This window comes from Gymnodraco acuticeps, unplaced genomic scaffold (assembly GCF_902827175.1).
Source record: "Gymnodraco acuticeps unplaced genomic scaffold, fGymAcu1.1, whole genome shotgun sequence".
Classification (NCBI taxonomy): domain Eukaryota; kingdom Metazoa; phylum Chordata; class Actinopteri; order Perciformes; family Bathydraconidae; genus Gymnodraco; species Gymnodraco acuticeps.
In genome coordinates, this window is record NW_022992216.1 from 365,585 (window position 1) to 382,463 (window position 16,879).

The 16,879-nt window shown below is 40.4% G+C and overlaps 1 protein-coding gene across 3 annotated transcripts; it reads left to right on the plus strand.

Moving 5' to 3' along the window:
- The first annotated feature begins 317 nt into the window (after nucleotides 1–317).
- ca5a (carbonic anhydrase Va) lies at nucleotides 318–16,688 on the plus strand. 3 transcript variants are annotated; one of them, XM_034205903.1, is made up of 8 exons: nucleotides 739–814; nucleotides 2,286–4,475; nucleotides 4,609–4,806; nucleotides 5,896–6,014; nucleotides 10,382–10,477; nucleotides 10,584–10,646; nucleotides 11,498–11,656; nucleotides 12,125–16,688. In XM_034205903.1, exons 2-8 carry the CDS (start codon nucleotides 4,430–4,432, stop codon nucleotides 12,287–12,289), a joined length of 846 nt encoding a protein of 281 aa, XP_034061794.1. In that variant the 5' UTR covers nucleotides 739–814; nucleotides 2,286–4,429; the 3' UTR covers nucleotides 12,290–16,688. The 3 variants fall into 3 exon arrangements, with proteins under 3 accessions (XP_034061793.1, XP_034061792.1, XP_034061794.1); XM_034205901.1 differs by lacking the exon at nucleotides 2,286–4,475 and having other exon boundaries at nucleotides 320–814; XM_034205902.1 differs by lacking the exons at nucleotides 2,286–4,475; nucleotides 10,584–10,646 and having other exon boundaries at nucleotides 318–814; nucleotides 10,382–10,525.
- Nucleotides 16,689–16,879: the final 191 nt, after the last annotated feature.

Here is a 16,879-nt window from a genome sequence, read left to right on the forward strand (position 1 = left end):
CAATTTTTGGAAAGTAACAAGGGAATTAAAAAGATAAAAAAACAACTTTTGGCTAAAATGGATAAAAAAACAAAAGGCCTTTATGATGTAAATGATTATTGTTAATAATAGGTCATGTTAATAATTGCAACTAACAGTAGGGTATTGTGCTGATGATAACTATTGTCGAATATGTACATGTACAATTAATTTGGATAAAAACAGATCCCACCTGTCTGTATTTAATCTGTCCATCATCATCATCATCACCATTTACGCCCCTCGATGCAGGCCTCTGATTGGTCAACTCTATTGCCCCCCTCCTCTCACTTCAGCGCTGCGGAGCAAACCGTTTCTAACGGCCGGGCAATCTTATCGTTTATCGATTTGGTCCGTCACTGACGCTATTTATCCCGATGAAATGACGCCATAGCTTTAGGATAAACAGGTTCAGGGTTTCTGCGGTCACATTTTGAATGTGTGTAAAGAAAAGCCTGCCCCTTCCCCCGCCTCCCGGGCACACGGTAGGAGGGCAGACTGCGAGCAGAACAAGCAGAAGATAGTTTTGTTGTGAACAGACTGTTTACCGAGCTAACTTTAGTGCTAACAGCTAGCGTCAAATAAAACAGCGCGCGGAAAAAAACAAGTTTTGCATCCGCTTGTTGCAAAGCTATTCACGTTAGCTTTATCAATATGGTGACTTTGTCATCCGTAATAAGACCTTTCGCCTCTCAGCTTCACCGGCAGCTCTTCAGACACGCCAACCGTCACCGGATAACGCCCGTCCGGAGATGCAACCTCGCGGCATGTTCCAGCAAATACGTGCTGTCACAGAGTAAGTACTATTATATAAGTTAGCTGTGCACAAGGGGTATGTTTTACGAGCGTAAAAACACAGCAGCTCATTATCAAACTGCCTTCAAAGGGAGCATTTGAACGTCGGATATGACTGTAAACAGTGGCAGGTTGTGTATAAGCATGGAAGTGGTGTGGTTTTTGGTCGAATTGTGTCTCTTAAGCCTACAGGGCCCGATCATTGTTGCTCACATAACATCAGTTAATGGTCACTTTTGTTGTCATCTGAAAACGTGCATTAGGAGCATTGGAAAGCCCGGGCTGGTCCCCCGGATCAGTGTGTTGACTCAGCTGTGTGTGAGATAGACCAGGCTCCAGGGTTTCCGAACAGGAATGGTTGTCCTTATGTATAGGGCCCATTTGAAGCCCTTTCACCTAAATAGGGGGCCAGTATGTCAAACCACTGCATTATGTATATTGTGTGTAGAAGTGGGAAAAGTAGTCAGTTTTAACAATTTGTATTTACCAAAAAAGTGCAATAAGTACAAAAGTATACTTGCTTTAGTAAAGTAGATTGGCCCTTTTCATAATAATAATATATATTAAATTACTGGATTATTGATACATTAGTGTGTTTATCTAAGCAGGTTACGTTGGAGCTCATTTGAATTACTTCGAGTACTGCTGCTTGAAACTTTTATTTATATGATTTTTTACAATATTGTAATATTTTGTATTCACTTGTAATCTGAATCTGGAAAAAATAATGAAAAGCTGTCGGATACATTTAGAGGAGTAATAAGCACAATACTGGCTTCCAAAATGTAGTAGATGAATAGAAGTACAAGGTAGCATAACATGAAAAGACTCAGCACTTCGGTACAATGAGTAAATGTACTCTATTAGATTTCACCGCTGGTGTCAGGAAAGTTGGTTTCCAATTATTATTATTTTTGTGTGCAATCTGAAAAAATTACCTCACACTTTTATTAGTTTATGACTTTACTGACTCCGTCACATCTTCAATGTACAAATCCTTATTGAGGTTTGTTGTCCACATGTCTCTGGTTATAGTGCACAGAACCGAGATCATGTGATACACGTAACATAACATGTTCAAATCAAATGTTTATTAGTGCAGTTATAGCACAGTAAGTCATGATGAAACATGGAGAGCAAGTCTTTCGTGTGTTATGCATTAGACATGAGTCATTCTCCTTTAGAAAATGTTGTTCACTCCGAAGCTCGTCCGACAAGTCCTAACAACCTCCTCACCACACCCAGTGACAAAAAAAGAATGAAAAGATGAAACAAATACGCCAGTGCAGCAGAGCTTTAATGTTCAACCATAATCATAAACAGAGTTCATATTTAACTTTTACAAGGTTTTAGTATTGGGCACTCTCTGTCCAAGGCTTTATGGATTGTTGGCTTATGAGTTGGCCAATAGAAATGTGTTTTTTCTAAATCCTTTGGCCTACCTTTTGCCTTCTGCTTTCCCCACTCCCCAGGTAACAACATGTGACTTACAGGAAAGGGACAGTCTGTGCGTCCCTGATGTAGAGAGGCATGTCAGCATTTCAAAATGCCTGGTGTAAGGTCTGAGCACCTCTTATCCTCAGTCAGCCATTGATTTTCATTACATTTCTATACCGTGGGCTTTGCATATACATACTTAATTTAAACTATAGTTACCGTCCCTTTAACACGTTTAGGTGCAGGGCACAACATGATCACCATTTACCAGATAACTGGTGATCAAATATGCATGTGGCTATTTGCATCACGCACTCTTGGCTGTTGGACACAAACGTTTATTTTGCACTTTTTTTTTGTTGGTGTTTTGTGTCATTGTGGGCTATGTTTGAAATCAACAAGAAGGACTGCTATATAGCAAGCATATTTCATTTGTATATGATTTTGTGTTTAATAATACAAAGCACCTACTGAATCTTTTACAACCTTTCACACGCATTCAAGCATTTCAGAGTTGCCGGCGGTTAGCCTAACCTGCCTGTCATTAGTTGGAAACCGGAGAATCCAGACTATAAAGTATGAACATACAATTATTGTCCTTTGGAATTGTTCTTAAACTTACATTGTCATTGCATGGTTTTGCATTGAAGACTGTTCAAATATGTCTGCTTGTTTGCCTGCTTGATGTTCCTACTGAACCGATTTGAAAATCATTGTTAACAGCAGTTGACTGGAATATAAAAACATTATAAATTCAAACTCAGGCTTTGGAAAATGGTGTCAAGTAATGTGAGTGTTCTCATTCAAACCAAAGCCTTGTGCTAAATGGCTCAACACATTCCACTCTCTGCTTCCAATCAGACAAAAAGCATTTTTTTAATTTACATTTATTTGTAGGTCTCTTCTTTGTCAATTCTGACTCATTAATCATTGTGGTATTAAATGTTTCAAGCCAACATTTTGTTGATGCAGTTTCACATTAAGAACGTTGTTAAATGATTGAAGCAGCTAATGGCCGTGTCATTTCTTCACCACAAAAGCATAGAAACTTTGTTAATGAGGATATCAAAAAACTATAATAAAAAGAAGAATATTTAGTCATCCTTGCAAGATATGGACTTATTCAACAAACGCTTTTTTGTTTGAACATTATACTAAAAGAAGCACAAAGGCAGAACTGAATACAGCTATTCACTTCATCACATAGTTTCCTCATCATGCAGCCCTAATCTGCACTTTGCTTGAATGGTTATGGTTGCTCACGGCATGGCTCAGAGTGGTGATACTGGCGGTTAGAAAGTGCTATTTTAGATTTTTGTCATGACTATATTGAGTGAACAAGCATCTTGATCATCGGCCCAGCAGAGCTGATGTTTAGTGGAGGAAGTAAACGTAGTTTCTGGTTATTGTGGCTGTTGTAGACTCAGCTGGTGTTTCAGAGCTAGTTACACACATCTGGGGATCATGTGGCGCTATCAGGACATGTGACACCATGACACTGACACGCCACGGCTGGTTTATCACCCGGCGAACGAGCATGAATCGGCTTTGCGAGCAGTTATTTTATGTCTGTCCAATAGCAGAGTCCGGTAGCCAACTCTCCCAGGAGGAGCCGCTGAAATCTGATGAAGACGAAGGCTCGGCTCTCAGTGGAAACCTTAAGCCCTGTGACGGATGAATGGACATGAAAACAAAAGACTGAGCTGCCTTTGTGCCCTTTGACAACAACACCTTAAGGATTTTTTTGTAGAATGTACAACCTTTTACTCCATTTTTACCGTAATATTTTTTTTGGTGGATTTCATAGGATAATAGAAATGGAAATGAGAAGGAGGGAGGAAAGGAAAGTGAGCGGAGTTTGGTGTAATTAGGAGTCAGGACGTTGACAGACATTGGCCCGAGCCGGCAGTTTGACCGGCCAGAGGTCCCGGTCGGATTCCCCCGCTGTGGAGGGGTGCTGGGGCCTGGGCGTGCCAGGACATTCCGCGTGTCAGATTCTGTACAGCCAGCCCACTTCTCTCTTATTTTGTAATTTCCTTTTGAGAGGACTAGAAGGAAGTACTATTACTCACTTCTTCCATATTCATTCAGTTCCTTTAAACAGCTCAAGGAAGAAGACGGACCTGTGTGTCTAGCACTGAGTCGTTTTTCTAATATTTATTAAAGAGTTTGTTTTAAAATGGACTGCTGTAGAATGAAGGAAGCAGCAGAGCACAACATGAAAAGTAGGTGTCATCATTTTTCAGTTTGTTGTGTGTCTTCTTGAACAGCAGACACGAACAAGAAGAAGTCCTGGCTGTTTTTTTATTCAATATGACTTTTCTCTTGAATTGACTTCTTCTCCTTTCTCTCCTCCAGTGCATCCCATGTGGCAGGAACCCCTCGCGATACCAGGAGGCGATCGCCAGTCTCCCATCGACATCGTGATCCGGAAGAGCGTCTACGATTCGGAGCTGAAGCCTCTGGTCACTGATTACGACCCGCAGACCTGCCAACAGATCTGGAACAACGGCTACTCCTTCCTGGTGGAATATGATGACACCACAGACAAGTCCAGTAAGTACTCTTCTGTGTCTGCTAGGTCTAAATCGTCTTAAAACATCTCAAGATGTGTTAACATTTACATCATCTTCCCTTTTAATCTGATTCAAGGACATTTCAGTATGGGGAATGCATGTTTTAATTCACAAGAAAGGATTATCCACCCCTTAAAGAGCCTTCTGTGTGTTGGAGAACCCTGTCATCAATGCTACACTTAAAGCTGTTGATAAAAAGCAGAATAGGTCTGGTGACTGTCATGTGACTCCCGTGATCTCAACAACTACCATATTCTATCTTTAAAGTGATGTTAATCACTGGGCTCCACTCCAAACTCTACATAACTTTCCAAAGCATACAAACTAATCACAAATGCTTTTTAAAGGTGCCACATGCCCTCAGTCTGTGCATAAAGAGCTTAGTGTGGTAGTGAGGGAACAAAACAGGTTAACAATGTTGAGAACAGCGTTTTATCACCAGTTAAACACAAAGGAAACAATGGAGGGATCAAGGCATGCCAGCGGGTACTTTAAGTACAATCTTTAATATACCACCTTATCTTTCCTTTCCTTATCTGTCGGTAATATTACTGGAATGTACAGGGGTAATGAAAAGTCCTTGCCAAATAGGAGATAATTGTCTCTGCTATACAATATGTCCTGGATGGAATCTGTTCCTCAGCAGCTGTGGGATCATTTCCTCCATTTGGAGGAGGAAACAGATACTAGACAGACATTTGATTCTTTTGGATGATGAGCATTATGTTCTTTTAAAAGGATTGTGAAAGCTGTTCATTGTTTCTTCTAGGTCAACAGCTGCTCTCAAATTTTAAGTTTCTTCTAAAATGTACACTACTTGTCTTTTAGCTGACAGTTTTTTCAAGAGACATTTTCGGGGACACTTTGAAATGTTGACTGAGGATCAAACGGCTCACTATCCGATTAGTAGATGCCTATTTACCACGAGCAACAGTCAAACCACAAACCTTACGGGGGTTTGAATTGGCCTTTAACATTATTATATACAATTAAATGGCAAACCCGCCCGTAAAGTCAAAGTATGGTGCACAGATCCGTATGTTCTGATCCGAATATCTTTCTGGTGCAGCGGTGAAAGGAGGCCCTCTGCAAGACAAATACCGGCTGTGCCAGTTCCACTTCCACTGGGGGGAGAGCAACGCCTGGGGGTCGGAGCACACCGTAGACAGGAAGCTGTTCTCTGCAGAGGTAGGTACCGTGCTGTATCATGCAACAATACATTAACACACAGCAGGTAGTGAGCACCAAACATAGATCATTCCTGCAGGGAGGTCTGATTCAGAATACTTCTGTAATATTACCGATAAGAAAAGGATATTTGCTGTAGAATAACTTAATTCAAAAATAAATAGAACCCACGAAGCATATCCATTCACTTTTATTACAATCATATTTCATACCCTTTAGGCATTTATTTGATCTGCCTCGCAATATTGTGAGCATGTCCAGGGGGTGTACACAATAATAAGAACACTTTGCAGTATAAAACAGTGGTGCAGTGATGATGTATTTTGTGGGCCGGACCGTGAGGCTCCATCAACAAAAAGCAATGTGATTTTTCCATTGGGTTTTGAAACATCGCAGAAAATAAGGTCTCTGGAAAACACAGGTTTATGAAACCTTCAGGTTTTATTCACCAGGATAATCTCCACATATTTACTCCACTAATAAGGTTTTTGTAGCATAAATGCAGTCACCAGAAGTATAACGCTAACGGAAAATGGGTGGGCCCATATGACCAGTTGGAGTTATGGGCCTGCCAGCACAAGACCACATACATGATCCTAGTGGCTAGTGGAATTTTCCATTCATTTCCTTCGTCAGCTCTTCCACTCTCTCAGTGTTAAAGTCACTGCATTTCCTAACTGAACAACACGGTTGAGTTTAAGCTATATTGAAACAGATGAGCTCATTTTAGCAGTGAGGGATACCATTGTGCTTGGACACAGCTAATGGCCTAGAATAGCTATATATATATATATAGTATCAGCAGCATCTTTGTAGCCTTTTTTGTACCCGCTGTTTCTTAAAAAAAGCTCAACTGCTTGCTGCTGAGCAACATAAATATGACCAATTAGACCAGCGGTGCCCAACCTTTTTTGAACTGAGAGCTACTTTTAAAGTTGCCAGTCTGCCGAGATCTACCAGACCAAATAGAGAGGTGTAGCCATTACTGACAGCCTACTACCAGATAAATACACACTTCTACTTGTATAAAACTGACCTTTGTACGATGAATACTCCATAAAATACTGCAGATCCTTTATCTTACCTCTTTCTAATCTACACACATACAAGTATTTAACTGAAGTTACACAACAGTGTTGTTGATACAGAGTTGGAGTTTATTCACACGTCACATACTACAGTGGGTAATGTTTTCAAGAAACATTGAACAGTGCTGCCACATATGACACAGGGAAAAAAGAAAATACTCTGAACCCTTTCTTTGCCATTCAAATTAGGCTTACTAATAAGACGACTCAGATCTGAAGCTACACAGGAATCTGCTGCCAAAGTGCAATAAAAAAGACAAAATTAATAGAATCAAACCATTTTTTTGTTGCATTTTAGTAGATTATAAAAATAAATGCCTTTTAAAATAGGATGCAAGCAACACTAGTTTATTAACCTGAATTGATGATAGACTATAATCAATTTAAGTTTGCATTCTTATACCATTTTGTACAATAATTATAATGAATTAGTTCAAACAAACTCAAACTTACAGCTGATTAATAACGGTATCTAACTTGAGTTTTTATTATATCAAAAACCTGTTGAAATGCTTCTGTTATTTTTATTACGCGTCGGCAGCCTCCAGGAAAGCTTCTTTCACAACTTCGCCGTCTTTGAAAGACTTCATGTGTTTCGCAAGAACGTGACTGACACGATAAGATGCTCTGGTAGCAGCCTTGCTCTTGTTGTTGGGCCTGGTGAAAATGGACTGCTGTGCATTTAGCTGTCCTCTCAGGCCCCTCCCCTTTTGGAGCGTAGGGCAGAATTAGGAGGGAATTCCGTCTCGTAGCGTTTGTGCACTGTTTTGAAATGCCGCTCCTAAATTACCCTTCTTCGATAAAGCCACGCTCGCATTGCAGATGAGACAGATGGACTTTGAATTGGAATAGATATAAAAATAATCATCCTCCCATTCGGAGTGAAAATTATATATGTTTTGCTTCTGCCATAATTGCGGTCTTGTGTGTGTGCGGACTGTCACTCCTGTTGACACGGACAACGTTAGCGAACGAGTGCACTGCCCACTAGCCACGCCCTGACACATGGGGTCACGCCGGCCAATCACAAAGCTTTGATGCGTTCAAGTGCATTATTCTGGCACAGGAAGATTATGTTACAGGACATTAACGATAAAACAGAATATTGTTGTTCTATTTTTAGACACATCTCGCGATCGACTGGGAATCTCCCCGCGATCGACCGGTCGATCGCGATCGACTGGTTGGGCACCCCTGAATTAGAGGGTCATCGGTTCGATGCCCACCTCTTTGGCAAGACACTTAAAGGGGCCCTACTATGCTTTGTTTTCCCTTTCCTGTAGTGTGTGATTTAGGTTTGAGTGCATGTAAATGGTCTGCAAAGGCTAAAATCCCTGTGTTCCCTCTAAAGGGAGTTTCTCTCCCCCCCCCCCCCCCCCCCCCCCCCCGCTGCCTGAAATTCCTCCATTTGACTCCTTTGTTTACTTATGCAACATAGTGACACCACTACGTAACACTCGCAATTCTATTTGCTACCGCTCCAACACATTGTACGGGATAGGCTAAGGGGCGGGACATCTCTAAGCGGTTGACCAATCACAACAGAGCCGGCCAGCGAACCAATCAGAACAGACTGGGCTCTGGTTTCAGACAGAGGGTGAAAAGAGGTACTGCAGCACAGATAGTATGTCACCATGTCATTTCTAAAACATTTGTACATACAAATGCGCTGTGACGTATATGCCAGGTGTGTGTGACCAGGTCATCAAGAGGAGAACAAGTCAGATAGGTATTTAAAAACACAGCTATTTCAATAATGGAGAGAAGAAAAAAACAGTTAGTGCCCAAATCGTCTCCTAAGAAAGAAAAGAAGAAAGAAAAAAAATGTCACACTATGCTGTTTAAACATCATAGGTGTTGACTTACGATCTCATTTATTTTCTATTCATGTGTCCTTCTGGAAATGTCTGGAAAAATACTGAGAGTTGTGATTCAGGCATGTCTTTTAAACCAGCGGTATTTCTACATTTCCCTTTATATCAATAAATCCAAATTCAAACAGACTGTTTATTTTTCTCTCAGTGTGAGGGACATGAAACCAGTTATGTTGCCTAACCCCACATATGAACACCGAATATCTATTTTCACGTTGTTCCATTAACTTTAGGACACTTATGTAACACAAGGTTGCACTAACTGCGTGTGTTCCTCGGCAAAGCTCTTGTTGTAGCAATGGGAATGTGTCCGTGTCATAGTTGTCATCACTCAGCAGTCTTTGTGTGTGTGTGTGTGTGTGTAAGTGTGTGTGTGCAGAGGATCAAGTTACGGTCCTGTCTGACAGCATTGAAGCTGTCAAAGACACTGTGCAAATGATTAGTGCTGTGGGTAAATCTAATTGGGTTACTTTTATGTATTTTTCCGTACCCGCCCGGTTTATAGAAAATGACTTATTTAGATGTTTGTTTTTTAGTTTATTCATCCATAGTTAGGGCTGCTCAATTAATAGTATTTTAATCTCGATTTTGGATGGCAACGATTACGAAAACAACGTAATAGAAATAAAACAATTATTAATTTTATTAAAAATAAAAAATGTAATTGTTTTTTTTATTATTATTTTTTTTTTAAATTCAGTTGAATTCTACTTAAAGTTCAGGGTAATCAACTGTTAAAAACATACTGTTCACATTTATTTTTTCAATAAATGGATGTTTTCAAAGTAAATGGATAATAGTTTTTAATAATCATGATATCAACTATTGACCAAAGTAATCGTGATTATGATGTTTGCCATAATCGCACAGCCCTAGTCATAGTCGACTTTTGACTGGTAGTTTTGATTTATGCACAAACAGATCTGCTGCTCTTCTACACATGCACTGAATTTGTCCTAAATATATGGTATTTTAGGTATGTTTTAGAATGAAAAAGGTCATGAAGGTTCTTCATGTAAAGCCCCACAAGTGAAATTAAACAATAGCTATACAGTATGTTTCTTTATCGAAAAGCTTGGGCTGTTATTGCCTGTTCTGTTTCATTTATTCTCCATTTATTTAGCTTTCAGTTGGGACAGAATGATTGGGCTAGGGTTTAAAAGATCAAGGCTATAGGATACAGACACACACACACACACACACACACACACACACACACACACACAGAATTGTAATCTGCAACACTGCTTTTGTGCAGTGTATATACTTTTTACAGTTAAATGTTGTTATTACTCTCTGCTACTTTCACTACTTTAATATGTTCACTTTCTTTATAATGCTACTACTTCTTATTTTAAGATTGCTGATTTCTGATGATGTATTTGTGACCTGCGTGTGTTCACAGCTCCACTTGGTGCACTGGAACTCTGATAAATACAGTTTGTTTGAGGAGGCCGTGATGGAGGAAAACGGGCTGGCTGTCATTGGAGTCTTTCTGAAGGTGCACACGTCACACATGGAACGCAGACATGTTTCACTCGATAACCTGGTGTGTTTTGCATATGCAGCTTTCAACTGACAGATGAATGAGTCTGATCCTTGTGTAGGTGGGAAAGAGACACGAAGGGCTGCAGAAGCTGGTAGACGCCCTGCCTGCTATCAGACACAAGGTTAATGCACACACACAAATACACACACACCACATTCCTGCTTTTTGAAGATAACATTCTGATGCCTTATATAGATATATTGACCAATATAAAATCTATAAAAAATCTGATACGGTTTGGTAACACCTGCGCCCTCTGGTGGTTCAGTAAAGACACCCAGGAACAATATTCACAAGCAAAATCCCAAACTTAAAAAGATCTAATTCCTGTTGGCCTATCCATAATAGACCAATTGGATCCGTCTTTGAATAACCGTTGAGATGTAATACCTGTGTGACATTGCGTGTTGCACAAGCACAGTGTCAGTGTTTCAAATACCAGGAACTATAATGCGAAAGATTCAATACATTATTAATTGTTATTAATGAATCTACCAGTTTAGAATTGACCGATCTTGATGCTTAAACAGCCTAGGAGTTACTAGTGTGTAATGAAAATACATTATTTTCAGAAATGTACTTCATATATGTTTATATGTTGTTGGTTGTACATGTTTGCCCTTCTTTCACATCACTGCTACTACACTGCTTATCTCTAATATTGTCTGATAAGGCTGTTTGCCCGATAAAAGGAAATGCCACATTTGTATACGGCATATTTATACTGGATAATGATGATTGTATTACTTAGATAATATCTTCATTCTTCTATGGTTACCGCCTGTGCTGTAATGATAATGACGTTTTTCACGGATACCTGAATGAGTATAACAGGAGATATGAATAGTATAGTGTTTTATCTTTTAAATATAAGAACTTCTGTGTGCACAGTGTATGTGTCTGCTATGATTTTGCGTGTCTCATGCCCGTAACCTTAAAATCATTTCTTCTGTTGTCTCTGTGTGTTTGCAGAACAGTGTAGTGGATTTTAACCGGTTCGACCCAGCCTGTCTGTTACCCAGCAACACTGACGACTACTGGACCTACCACGGCTCTCTGACCACCCCCCCTCTCACTGAGTCCGTCACCTGGATGGTGATGAAGCAGCACATCGAAGTCAGCCATGACCAGGTGTGTGTGAGATTTAAACTAAATATCTTTACTTCTTGCATGTCCATTCTTTATGTTTTAAACATGGTGAACATAATGCAGCATTTAGAGACATCTTTTCCTCAGGAGTTGGCAGAGAGACCGAAACAGAGCTAAAAGAAGATTCATTATTTACATTTGACAGGAGTCAAGAAACCTAAATGCTAATGTTTCTCTCTGGTGGTCTTAAGTGTTTCTTTCAGTAGCGGTTATATTTTCAAGGTAAAAATGAAGAAGCTTATCAGCGGTCCTTTTCAGTAGAGCATTGCAACAATCCTGACCATCAAGGGGTGTGCCCAACTATTCTAACAATGAAGGGAGTAACACTGAGCTGTACTAACCTGCACGGCAGCATGTTGTTCCTTAAGATGTGCACCCTTCTACAAACAGGATGAGCTAAATGAGCCTGTGTATATTATGTTTTTCTGACTGTGTCTTTTCCTCCTTCAGCTGGCGGTGTTCCGCAGCCTTCTCTTCACCGCAGCTGATGAGGAAGTGCAGAAGGGCATGGTGAACAACTTCCGCGTGCAGCAGTCTCAGTGCGGCCGCACCGTGCGCTCCTCCTTCTCTCCCTTCCTGCAGGAGGCGCCGTCGGCTGAAGAGGGCAAACACTGACGCCGCTGGAGCCAGAACACACAGTAAAACACACCGTTACTCTGTGCCCGGACTCTGCTTTCCTTTTTTACTCCTTTTTAAGCTTGATGACGTTTCATCACAGGATCTTCAGTTTTACTGCAAATGGATTTATTTTTTAATACAAACCATTTTTGATTTTGGTGCAGACTAAATCGCAAGAAAGGATGGTTGCTGTGGGGGAAATACTTTGTTTAACTGACTTTTCTTTAACAGAAATCCTATTTATTCTACATTAACAGTCCATTAGTTACAGCACATGTGGGTTTTACCTGCAGCTCAGCGTAGAACGAGCTTAGGAAACAAATCAGCAGCACCATGTGCTGGCCGCAGTCTGTGCTACACCTCTCACTTCCTCTGTGATGTTTATATCCATACAATGATACAGCAGGAAGCCCAGGAGATTTAAAGTCATCAAGGGCTTTTAATCCTGTATGGCGGGTTGTTGGGTTTATCGTAGATGTTATCATGTATACATTAATAAGATGATTAGAATGTATGTTTTTAAAAGTGTTATGAAGAGATGATACTGTGTATAGGACATCTGACATTCAGAAACCCTCGTTTCTTACAGTATGTGACGTTCAAACATCCCTCACATACGGAAGGGTTTTAAAAGAACCATTACTTTGCGCACACAATAATGCCAGGTCACTGTAGCACATACATGCATTTTAGGAAAAAGCTGATTGAGAGAAGCCGTTCCCTCCCAATATCCTTCTTTCTTTCTCTTCTTTTTTACAGGAGTTTCAAGTATTCAAACTACAGTGCCTTAAATATTCCAAATCACTGCCATGAGTTTCACCAATACAGGACTTCAGGAGTCAGACACTGGTAGAGGAATTGGTTAACCCAGCGGTTCCCAACCTTTTTCAGTCAGGCCCCCCTTGTGTAATTGGAAACATTTCCGAGCCCCCCCTAATCCGATTCCCACCGAGATTGGTAGATTGAATTGTATATAGTTGTACAAACATTACATTTTCTCTGCTAATTATAACAAGATAAAAAGATCCAACTATAATGTTATATTTTATTATGGATTGAACGTGAACAAAAGTGCTTGTATTGGAAGATGATCCTGTTCCACTGTGAATAATGAGGCCTAATTGAAACAATTACAAATACTGCTTATCGATCGGGTTCTTTAACAGTATTTTTACAAGTTGTTTTTTAGGGGGAAAACTAAACAAAGTAGAAACAGAATTCACATTGATTCATTTTATGTATAGTGTGGATTATGGGCTGCTGGCACACATAACATAGGCCTACCTGTAGTGGTGGTAGTAAGTAGATTTACTCAAGTACTGTACTGTATATTGAGGTACTTAAGTGTTAAGTATTTCCACTTTTGCTTCTTTGTACTTCTGCTCCTCTACAGTTCAGAGGTACATGGTGTACTTCTACTCCACTACATGTATTTAATACCTTTAGTTACTTCACAGATGTGGATGAATGATGTGAAATATAATCAACTCTTAAATCAGACGTTAGTTACACCTGGAGTAAATTCACAAGCTACCCTGCAGTCTACTACTTTTACTTAAGTACTTGATCTGAGTACTTCTCCCACCTTACACGTAATTGGGGCAACAGAACTCCGAGTTAAGGAAGTTGAAAACGGTGCATTTCTCCGTATGAATATGATGCCTTTTGGCCAGCTGATGGACAGATTGCTCGTGTTTCCGCGAAAATACTTATGGCAAACGAGCATTGACCACATCGAGCTCTGTAGATTGTCACTTTTGAATGCTCTGTTGTCCTCCGGCAGATCTCTGTGTGCACGGTGCTGCAGCGAGTCTGTGCACCCCCCCACACACACACACAGATCTTCACCCTTGAAAAAGAGATCTTTTGATCTCAAGGGGCTTTCACCTGGTTAAATAAAGGCTACAAACAAACAGGCGAGAGAGAGAGAGAGATCCCCGCACCGAACACGTTAGATGTCAAGGGAGATGGATGCCTCATCATACTTTGTTGATTTTGGCATTATAGCTGAAAGGCATGTCGTGGGCTCGTCCACTTTTCTTTTAACTGCCGGTTGTGTTAAAAATGTGTCCATTTTATTGATTTTACGAGCAAACAATGTTTGTTTACAACTTCTTCCCAAGTTCACGCGCCCCTCCTGCAATAGCGCTGCGCCCCCCAGGTTGGGAACCACTGGGTGAACCTGTGGATAACTAGCTGTTCAGGTCCTCTCAAGGCTATCTCTGGAGGGAACTGCTGTCTCTGGTTTGGTTGGTTGAATGCTGTCTTGTTCACATCTGTCTGTTTAATGTTTGTGGCTGAGATTAATCAAGTGAGATGGTTGAACAAATTGAAAAGTTACTGTTGTGGTTCGGGAAATAATTACAAGTATTTTACTGTAACGTAGAATCTCGGAAGTAGTTTAAATGTCTTCAATCTTTTTAAATTGAAGTCAAACTGAGGTGACGCAGTGGGACCAACTGACTACAATTTCCTCGTGAATCACAACGCCTGTCAAGCACTTTGTTTATATTGGCTTTCACTGCTTCCCAACTAAAAGTAATCTCCCATTTCTTTCGGGGGAAATGAATGGTTTCTTTTACACAACTCAAATTAGCATCTACTATTAGCAGCGGCTACTACAATTCCAAGCCTTCGTGATTTTAATAAGAGCTAAACAAGTTTGTAACACCCAAGAAATGTTTGCACAAATACTTCCATCGTCATAACTTGTTTTTATGCATCTCTAAAACAAAATCTGTGTTATCTCTGCCGGTTTAAATCTCGTACAGCGTATACTGTTATTACAGACATGTCCGACCCATGGGAGTATGGGAAATGGTGTTCAATTAAAGGCCACTATAAACCACATATTGTTAAACAATGATAGTAGGGTGATTCAAGGAAAAAACTGTAAAGCTCTTTTTGCTGATGCTGGAATTTTGTTTGATTTTCCACTTTTAAAATGTATTTTTTACTAAAAATCAAAAGCTCTACTTTACTGCGGCTTTATTTTATCTTCTTAACGAACACTTCATGTACCTTATGACGGGTTTACGGTCATCTACATAAATCAAACCCTCCTTTGTCTTGTTCACTTGATCCAACAACTCTGCAGGGAAAAAAAGAAAGCAGATGAAGATTTTGTCATTTGAATAGAAAGGGCATCTTATGCAATCTTGCATCATATAAAGAAGTCTGGCAGTGTGCCTGTTTGGCTCCTGTCCAGTATAGCTGCTGTACTCTGGGTGAATCTTACTATGCAGCGCTATTAGAGAGAGAAGGGTTGGTTTGAAGAAAAGAGAGTAGGGCGGATACAAAGTTACAGGGAGTAACCCAACTTGGAATGATCTGTAATTCCTCAGATATGCCTGGTCATACGTCTTTTACTTTAGAAGAGGAATTTGCACTAAAATCCAGAAACCTGCTTGTATCTGGCTCCTTCTAGTTTCCTCTGTTGACGTACAGTTGAGTTGGGGGAGGGGTGGGAGGTCCCGGCTGTCTTTATAATCCTAAGGGAACAATGCAACAGTCCAAAGGGGGCCTAAGCTTCTTAGAAATAGCCGTTCCTTCCCTCCTGCCCATCAGGCATTCAAACCCTGCTCCCTCTCCCCCTCTCCCCCTGGCCCCCGTGGACGCCATATTCTGAATGAACGGCCTTCAAATGCATGTCAAAGATCCGACTTTATGCAGATGATGCTGTTATAAAGGCTTCAGATTTGCTAGATAGACCCTGACAAGAGTGCACGTTTTGGGAATGTTTCATGGCTGCTTTTTTCTTTTCTTACACATTCAGTGTTTCATGGAGACGAGGGACTCAGTACTGCCTTCATCTCGCTCAACCATGTATTTGAAATTGTGCCCCATTGACTGCCTTCATCCTCCATGGCATTTACTCATATTCTTTTTTTGAATGCCTTTTTTCAAACTTGAATTCAATGTCAATTATTCCAATGCAAATGTTGGGGAAAATGTCCGTCTACATTGCCTTTTTTTGCAGATTTGTATCACTGTCCGCCTTTCTAACCATATTATAGGACTCCGTCATGATGCTGTATTTTTCTCATTACACCATGGATACTTGTTCCATGCCATGTGTAGCCCAGTGTGATGTTTTAGCAGGTGTATGCAGTACATATTGAGCTGTTTATTTGTTTAGTGGGCGCCGACATTCCCGCCCCGTGGGGCTTCAGCTGGCCCCTCTCCCCTCCCAGCATGCTTTGCTCCACCTGGATGGCTCCTTATAGGCAGCTGTGCAACCATGATGTGTTTTTCTCCCTGCTCCAGAGGGGTGGAGGGAGAATGTTGAAAACCACCCAAAGGTGTCACATGATATAGATGTAAAAATGATTGTAAAGAAACTGATATATATATATAGATGGTGTATAACAATAAAGTATGTGTGATGTGAAAAGGATCTATATCTCGGTGTGTTTTCTTTACTTGCTTTCCTATGTAGTGAGACACCTTTATGCAACGATGTTTTCAGTTTGTCCATGGGAATACAATATCCCAGGAACAACATGATTAAATGTGATCAAATTTGGCACATAAATCCACACCGACTCGATGATGATCTGATCAGATTTCTGAATTTGTGAAAAGTAT

Coding starts and splice junctions, on each gene's coding strand:
- ca5a (XM_034205901.1), top strand. CDS start 673: ATGGTGACTTTGTCATCCGTAATAAGACCTTTCGCCTCTCAGCTTCAC. Junction 815..4,608: donor CAAATACGTGCTGTCACAGA/GTAAGTACTATT, acceptor TCTCTCCTCCAG/TGCATCCCATGTGGCAGGAA. Junction 4,807..5,895: donor TGACACCACAGACAAGTCCA/GTAAGTACTCTT, acceptor TTTCTGGTGCAG/CGGTGAAAGGAGGCCCTCTG.